This window comes from Gekko japonicus, unplaced genomic scaffold (genome assembly GCF_001447785.1).
Source record: "Gekko japonicus isolate JY-2015 unplaced genomic scaffold, Gekko_japonicus_V1.1 scaffold30, whole genome shotgun sequence".
NCBI lineage: Eukaryota > Metazoa > Chordata > Lepidosauria > Squamata > Gekkonidae > Gekko > Gekko japonicus.
The window spans coordinates 70587-79773 of record NW_015168045.1 but is presented as its reverse complement, the minus strand read 5'-3'; the positions used below and the strand labels follow the sequence as shown (position 1 = coordinate 79773).

Here is a 9187-nt window from a genome sequence, read left to right as displayed (position 1 = left end):
AGTCTTGTGAGCAAAATTTCTACTTTGTGAGCCACTGGCATTAAAGCTGTAAGCGAGTGATTTGGCTACTGCATCAGTTAGTTTGCCTCTGGAGCCCTCCTTCCTGAGTGAAGAGAAAAATATGTGAGCCAGAGTCTTAAAATCTGTGAGCTAGCTCACACTAACTCAGCTTAGAGGGAACACTCCTGGTAACTGGAATGTGAATAGCTACATATTTTGTACTTCATCTATTACCAAACAGCTTTCCTTTTTGGCACTCTGGTACTAGGTTTTCACTGATGTGCTTGTTGTTGCTTTCCTCTCAACAAACCAGTTACTGAAAATAGATAAAATTGTGTTGAACTTCTATCCTTTTTACCTGACATGGGTGGTTTGCTTGTTTTCCACCACATGTGCCATCAGATAGGCTCGCCAGCTCTGAGTTGGCAATACCTTGGAGATTTTGGGGGTGGAGCCTGAGTGGTGGGTTTAGATTCAGAGGAATTAGCTGTGTTAGTCTGCTGCTGCAAAATAGTCCAAGAGTTCAAATAGCACCTTTAAGACTAATAGCACCTTTAAGACTAACCTTTAAGACTAAGACTAACTGAGTGGTGGGTGTGGCCTTATGACACACTTCCGGTGATGGCAGGGGGTGTGGCCTCGACACTTCCGGTGATGTCAGGGGGTGTGGCATATGCTAATGAGTTCCCCTAGCTCTTTTTCTACGAAACGACCCCTGGGGCCAGGACACTAAAAGCCCTCCCACTGTTGCACCCCCCAAGCATCAGGGTTTTTATAAACTCCCCTTCTGCTCATCTCTGGTGGATGTTCTTTCCCTTCCTGTCTGCATGAAAGTCTCTACACTTTTGCTTCTTGCAGCTGTCTATAGCTTTATGTATTTTTATTTATTTATTTTAAGATTTCTTAGCTGTCTTTCTACCTTATAGGAACTCAAGGTGGCTTACAATGTAAATAATAATAAAATACATATAAAAACCACTAGTTAAAACCAATAATTTAAAAACACTGGTAGACAGAAGAGCTAATAAAATGCCATTATGAATAAAATTGTCTTCACTTGCTTCCTGAAAATCAAGGGCCAGGTGCACCTCCTAGGTAATGTTCCATAACCATGGAGCAGTCAAAGAAAAAGGTCCTCCCTCATGTATCCACCAAGTGAGCTTCTTTGATCAATCGAACATTCAAGAGGGCCTCTTCCTGTGATCTTAGTTCCTGGGGAGGAACGTGTCAGAACGTGGTCCTTCAGATACCCTAGTCCCAAGCCATGTAGAGCTTTAAAGGTCAGAATCAACTCCTTGAATTGGGCTTGGGGGCTGATTGGAAGCCAGTGTAATTGGTGTAGAATTGGGGTCACATGATCCTGGTAACTGGCCCCAACCAGTACTCTAGCCACAGCATTCTGCACTAACTGCAGCCTCTGTGAACACTCTTCAAAGGGAGCCCCAAGCAGAACACATTGAGATGTTTTCCTCAGCAGGCTTTATTCCTCTACATGCCTAATAATTCTGTCTTTGATTATAGTTTCTATTAATTTGGTTGGGACATACATTAAGCTTACTGGCCTGTAATTTCCTGGTTCTCTTCTGAACCCCCTTTTAAAAATCAGTGTGACATTCCCATTCTTAGTTGGTAATCTCCCAAACCTTGATGGATATATCTTTCTGAATACTGGATACAATACATTTGTTTCCATCCTTGCCTTGTAGATCATGTTTTGTACTCTGAATACACACAAAATCGATATGGACAAGCTCTTGGGAGTACAGATCGGTCTGGAAGATTTCATATTTGCTCATGTGAAAGGAGTGAAAAAGGAAGTAGAAGTTTTCAAATCTGAAGATTCTCTTGGGCTTACCATTACTGATAATGGAAATGGATGTGCTTTCATAAAGGTAAGTTGAGTCATTTTTGATGGAATGAAATAACTTGTGTGGGAGAGGGTCTGTGCAGCAACAGAATAGCAGATGGACTATTTTAGTAATTCATTGTGTCAGCAAGATTGTTTCATATTCTGTTTCCTCCATGTTTTTATTAATTAAACCATTCTACACAGTTGAAACAACTTTTCTTTTAAAATTATGCTTGCTTCACTTAAGCCATGGGTGTAAAGAGAATGGGAGAGAATTATAATCAGAGGACATGCAACTTCAGTTCTGATTTCCCTGCCTGGGCCCTTAAAGTGTGAGAATAAATTATTAAAGACTGTAAAAGGACAGGCTGTGGAGAAACATACATTCTTTTAACCCAGTTGCCCCTCCATAAGACTTGCTGCAGCCTAGTGTTTCCTGATTTCAGCAGAAAAGCAGCTGTAGTGGGGAACCTGCAAAAGCTCTTCTTGAGTTGGGTTATGTCATGCAGAATCTGTCCCTAGCAGGGCTTTTTTTGTAGAAAAAGCCCAGCAGGAACTCATTAGCATAATAGGCCACACCCAACAGCAGAAACTCATTAGCTTATTAGGCCACACCCCTGACTGCACAGCTCATTATCATATTAGGCCACACCCAATGCCATCCCTTGGCTTGCCCAGGCAAGCCCCTCCTTGAAGGGAAGGGAAGGCCATTTAAACTGCCTTCCCTTGGCTTGTTCAGGTGCCCCGCGGCTGTGGGGAGCCCGGGCAAGCTGGCCCTTGGACAGGCCAAGGAAGGTATGGGGAGGCATATAAATGCCTCCCAAATCCTTCCTGGTCACCCCCTGGTCTGTCCTCCTCGGAGTCGCTGGGGGGTTGCTCTCCAGGCCTTCCTTCTGTAGCCACGCACGCAGAGATTTTTCCTGTAGTGGGCATGGCCAACTCTGAAGCCAGCTGGAACTCCATTCCTGTGCGTTCCTGCACAAAAATAGCCCTGGTCCCTAGAATGGGCTCTCTGGAGTCAGGAAGCACATACCTTGAGAGAGGGATAAAAGTAGAAAGGGAGAAATCGTTTTGTTTGTGCTACTATGTTTCACTCTGATTTTTTTTGCATCAGTGTCAACTTATTTCACTGTCAAATTGTCGTTGAAGGGGGAAAGAGTTCCCTGATGTTGGCCTATGTGTTATTTCTGGTAAATATATGTATGTATGTTTGTGGTTGTTGACACACATGCACACACACCTGGACTGTGGTTGTGAATCCCTATGGCTGGGGAGAAAGCTGCTTGCCTTGAAATGCTGTGACCTGACAAGCTCCTAGCCTGCTGTTTATGCAAATGGAGTTTGACACACAGACACAGCTCAGTCTGAGGAAGAAGAGGCACCGCCATTGCTAGCAGTAGAAAACAACAGCTTGCCTGTATATAACCACCATTGATGAACTTTTGGTAAACACGTAACCCCAATATCTGGTTTGCAGCAAAAAGGACAGTTTCCTGTTGAATGGTCATTTTATGGCCTGAGATCAGGCCACATGGCTCTACACATCAAAGGTTGCCTTGGTACCATCTTCACACCTTGACCAGATGCATCCCCTGAGTTAAAGGTTTAGATTTCAACATTGCCCACTCCTCTTAGGTAGGCACGTCATTATTAAAAAACCTAGTATAGAGTCCTGGGACGGACCACAGGTGGGAAGGGCAAGGAGGATGGTATCAATGCCAGCCCCCAAGAGCCCCCCTATATAAAGTGAGGTTCAACAGTTTGAACCCCGCTAGCCATCTTCTTCCCTAAGTAACTTATAGTCTTGCTGCTATTGTAATCCTTTGTTTCCTCTCTGACCTCGTGGACTGCAGCCTAGAGGTCCACACGTGTTTGGCTGGTTCCAACCGTGTGCATTAGAGAACTTATAGTTAGCCTGTTTGTTTCACTTATTCTTCGTTGGGAAGATCAAGCCTCTGATCAGATAAGTATTTGCTACTCCCTTCCCCATACCTTTAGCGTAAAAGTAACTATTTGCTATGTCTGTAATAACTGAGGATCTTGCGTGCGTGTGTGTGTGAATCTGTTTTTACGTATGTACGTGAATTAGAGTTAGGAAATAAAAGGAACCAATTGCTTTCATCATATATTAGCCTTGTCTCCATTTGTAAACCAGACTTCCTTCGAGGGTTGTGCTTCCTGTATACATTGGGCAGCACCACCGCAAAATTAATATCTCATAACGCCTCTGCTATACATAAAGCAGTCAGGCTAACACTGACCCCTTAGTCCTCAAGTGTTTCAAAGTACCATCACCCTCACCTTCCATCTGTAGTGATTAGAATCCTCTGTTCTAGACCAGGGGTGTCGAACTCATTTGTTATGAGGGCCGGAACTAACATAAATGAGACCTTGTTGGGCCGGGCCCTGTGTGTCATAAAATGTAATGCCAGGTAGTGGAGTTATAAACTTTTTATAAAGGACACAAACACAATTTTTTTTACTTAAAATAAAAACATGCTTAAAATATTAGCACTCTTGCAATATTTTGTTTATTAACAGTGTCTGATAACTGACACCTCTTGCTCTAAATTATTACATCAAAATTTTTGTGCTGTTGCACTCTTGAGTATGCTGTTCAGGTGTGTATCTGTAAGCTGCAAACCTATGATGACGCAGCAGAAGCAGAACTGAAAGAAGAAGCAGAAGACAGCCAGTTCCAGTGCAGGCCTGATAGAAGCGCTCCAAGGGCCTGATTTGCATGTTTGACACCCCTGTTCTAGACTTTCTTCTGTGGTTAGGGAATAACATTCCAGCATGCAGTGGATTTCACTGTTTTCCTTTTATCCATTGTTTTCTTTACTTTAAGATTTTGCAAAGTTCACTGAAAGGTAATTTTTTTAACTTCCATTTTAGTATGATGAGTGTTGTTATTCTAACATGGTGAAAGCCAGTAGTTTGCATGCCAGAGTGAGCTTGAAGATTGTGACAGTTTTTCATACAAAGCAAAGATAAATTGCTGTTGGAATAAAGATCTATTGCAATTGGTTTTTGAAAAGTACGCAAACGGAGAGTGATTTCAGCAAAGCGTACTTTATTCTATCTGGAACAAGACAACTTTGGGCGGCTTACAGGCCGGCTTATATCCCCCGAGAAACCGCCACCCAAAACACACCCCTACTTTCCTATAGGTTATTTACAGTGGCCGAGAGTCCCATAGGCTCTCGGCCGGGAACCTAGCCCCGATTGGAGCGGGCTAGGATCCGCATAGTCCATTGCCTCTTGGAGCGAAGCTTGACGTTTGTCTCTGGACTTGTCTGGACTTGTCTGGACTGGATACATTACAGTTTTGTTGTTACGTTCACCCACACCTTTCATTTTAACTCTTTCTTTTCTCCCACAAAGATTCACCGGCTAATGAGAAGCTCTTTCTGAAAGTTAAATCTAAACCTTATTTTAGAGTTGGATGTTAAAATCATCCAGTAGATAACAGGTTGGATCCAAACTATGCATCAACAGAAAGCACTGATTCTTACACAACCCCATCCTCCCAATTTGTGCAAACTTTCCTCTCTAGCTGCAGTTTTCTGTGTCATATCCTACATAGTTTCCATGGATCACCTGACCATCTGGAACTGCTGTTTAGATGATGTAGGGGATTAGAGCATGTAGGGGGAGATGGGAAAGATGTGTTCTGTGAACTTCGCTCTGTTTGCAGTTCATTGTTTTGACACAGGCAAAGACAGTAAGTATAACACACAGTGTATGGTGTACCTGGATTTTCAAATCAGGTGTTTGGAAGTGAGTCTATACAGTATATATATACAGTATATATTTGTACCACCAAGGTTGTATTCTAAGGCCCTGCTTTGGGTGTCCTCGCCTTCTGAGATCAGGAGCTGGAGATGCATTCAGGATTTTTTTCCTTCCCTTTCCCTCCAACCCCTTTCAATTCCAAAGCTGCTTTAACACCAAACCCTTTAACACCGGCTGATTACTTACCCTGCTGAAGTCCCACGGCCTAATCTCTCCCCCCCCCCTTGAGATTGGTAATCCTGTGTGCATCTCTTTCTCATGCAAGTGAGTCTGTACAGGTGTATTTGTACCTCCAAGGTTGTGTTCTAAGGCCCTGCTTGGGGTGTCCTCACCTTCTGTGATCAGGTGATATTGCACTACACTATACAGGCTAACCTCATTCAGTCCTTACATCTGTATTCCCACCAATCCCCCAGAAGAGCTATACATCCTATTTATTTTATTTTATTTTATTATTTGGAATAGCAGATTGTAATGTAGAATGTAATGTAATTTGGAATTATAGATTAGAATGTATTTTTCTGGTCTGGGAACACAGGAGATACACTGCACAGCCAGTTTCTCCACCTCAAAGAAGAGGATGCTATCCAGAGGAGACAGAAGGTGTGTGATAGCAAGGTCTTAGTTTATTACTGTCAGTATACCACAATTAAGAAGGGTACATCTGCCCATCAATCTCCAATTTTGATTTATTTATTTCCTTCACTATGTTTCCCCCTGGAATTAAACCCAAACAAATGGTGACCATATAAACTAAGCTTGTTATTCCAGTTTGGTCCTTGCATTTGTCAAACAGCTTTAATATGCTGTATGTAAATTTGCTGCTCACCCTCTAATTTGTATGGACTGGTTTCCATTTCAATGTAGCTAAAGTAGTGTGTGTGCACATAAAAGTTTATACTTTGAATACTTTGTTGGTCTTGAAGGTGCTGCTTCAGACCAACACAGCTACCCACCTGAATCTATGCACTCTAAAGAGGCGGCATATTTCTATAAATCCCAGGGATCTGTTCTGCTAAAGGGCTCTTGCATCAGGAGAATGCACCTTGTGCCAAAGGAAGGTGCTGCAGTTAATAGAATCCACAGGATCCATCTCTGTATCCTCAGGACAAGTACATCATGTACTACTTACATATTTGTAGGTTGGTCCTGAGTTTTTGCTTATACCAGTTGTTTACCCTGTTAAGTGCTGATTTTAATAGCATGTTATTTGCTTCATTATATATCTATATATTAATAATTTTTATTATTTTATATAACCAAAACAATACAAAAATATGAACAATTTTAACAGTAACAATGCAATACAATTAATAATATTATTACCTTAAGGAGTTGTACAAGCAAGTTTAAAAGTACAATCACTTTCACCTGGATATTAACATTTATAACTAATACAAATTATTACAATATCCAATCTTTCTGAATAAAGGTATAGTATTGAGATTTCTGACTAGGCTTAATCTGTTCAATGAGATAGTCTAAATTCTCTAATATAGGGTGCCAGTGGCCATAAAAAGCCTGAGATTTTGATGTCTTCGGCACTAGTAAGTCTATCTGAAACTTTATCCATTAAGAGATGGTCCCATACCTTTGAATACCATGACTTAATATGTAATAGGGTGTTATTTTTCCAGCTCTGTGCAATAGATGTTTTGGCGGCTGAAAGGAGGATAGTTAATAGTTCCTTTTTATGTTGTGAAATTGGAACATCTTTCCAATAATCCAATAGCAAAATCTCAGGGTTTTCCGGTATCGCATAACCTGTCAATTTTTCTATATGATTCAAGACATTTCTCCAAAACAATTTAACCATTTTGCAATCCCACCAACAGTGGAAATATGAACCAATGTTGCCACATTCTCTCCAACATAACGGTGATAATTTTTTATTTTATGAAGTTTTAGAGGAGTAATGTACCATCTGGTTAACAATTTATAATTTTGTTGTTGAATATTTATTGCCTTCGAACTGGAATCATAAGAAGACCAGACCTCTCCCCAAAAGGGTTCTAATAAATCGAATCCGAGGTCTTGGGACCATGATGGTACATATGATGGGAGTTAGATGGGGAAGGGTCTATAAGTATTTTATATACCTTTGAAATCATGCCTTTCCCATTTCCGGAAGAGGCTAATAGTAATTTTTCAAATTCAGTGGGAGGTCTCAAACATGCTTGTTTTATTTTGGGTGTAGCAAAAAGATGTTGAAGCTGAAAATACTCTAGCCAGGGAAATATAGCATTAGGTGAAGTATCTAATTTTGATTTTTCTTTCAAGTGTTTTTTATAGGTTAAATCGTAAAGAGTATAAATTCGAGCATCTTTCCAGAGTTGGAAAGTATTCGGAACTTGTGCTGGGGGAAACCAGGATTGTTCAATATATGTAGATGCCATGGAAATATCTGGAGCCAAATGGTTTCTTCTAGAATTCCATATTTTGAATAATGCTTGCATTAATATATGGTTTGATACCAAACCTGAACATTCTGAATTTTTATTCCAAATAGCGATTTGATATCTTTTAAAATGCAAAAAATGTTCCTCTAATATTGTCCATTCTGGTTTAGGATCTGCTCTTAAAATTCTTATTATAGTAGACTAGCAGTAAAGCCCGTTGCGAAAGCAATACAACGAGATCTAGAAAGAGGCTCTGGGGCAGTGCTCTGGCTTTGGGCAAACAGTGTCAATTTGCTGTGGTGACCTCAGCAGGGTATAATGACAGAGTCCACTGTTTTCTCCAGAGGAACTGATCTCTGCTACCTGAAGAGCAGTTGTAATTGTGAGTAATCTGTAGCCCTCACCTGGAGATTGGCAACAATTGTTACCCAGGACAAAATGGCTGGTTTGGAGGGTGGAGTCTATGGCATTCTACCTGTCTGAGGTCCCACCCCTCTGCAAACCCCACCCTCTCCAGGCTCCACCCCTCAAATCTCCAGGAATTTGTCAGCATGTAGTTGGCAACCCCATCTCCTTCCCAGCTAGCTACCAACCTACCATTATCTGCCCCTTTGACTTCAGCTGACTTCTGCCCTCCCTTCTGCAGAGCAGTTGTAATACTGAGTGCTCTCCAGCCCTCACCTGGAGATTGGCAACAATGGTTCCCTATGTGAGACTGACTGGTTTGGAGGGTGGAGTCTATGGCAGTGTACCTGTCTGAGGTCCCACCCCTCCTCAAACCTCACCCTCTTCAGGCTCCATCCCTCGTGTCTCCAGGAATTTCCCATCTGGAGTTGGCAACCCTATCAGGATTGGCCCCAATGTGTTTTCTCCCAAAGGCCAAAGTAGGTGACAGGACCAAGCTTAGTTGCCTACCAACAGGCACTGAGGGGAATGTAGGGTTGCCAGCTCTAAGGAGGGAAATACCTGGAGGTTTGGGGGGTGGATTCTGTAGAGGGCCGGGCGACGGAGGCATCGGCCTTCTGTCGCCCGCCTTGCCCCCCCAATCTCGGCCCGGGCACCCGCGGCTCCCACCAGCGGCCGCCCGACTCCAGACTCCCCCGCGGCCACTCCAGCCAGGCGACGGAGGCATCGGCCTTCCATC

At 42.4% G+C, this 9187-nt stretch overlaps 1 protein-coding gene across 1 annotated transcript in view; it reads left to right on the top strand.

Moving 5' to 3' along the window:
- Positions 1-9187, top strand: part of GIPC2 (GIPC PDZ domain containing family member 2) — a 41943-nt gene that overhangs the window by 10117 nt on the left and 22639 nt on the right. The window contains exon 2 of the mRNA XM_015414256.1: positions 1707-1892. Within this exon, the coding sequence (XP_015269742.1) occupies positions 1707-1892 (186 nt within the window). The remainder of the gene's footprint in view (positions 1-1706; positions 1893-9187) is intronic.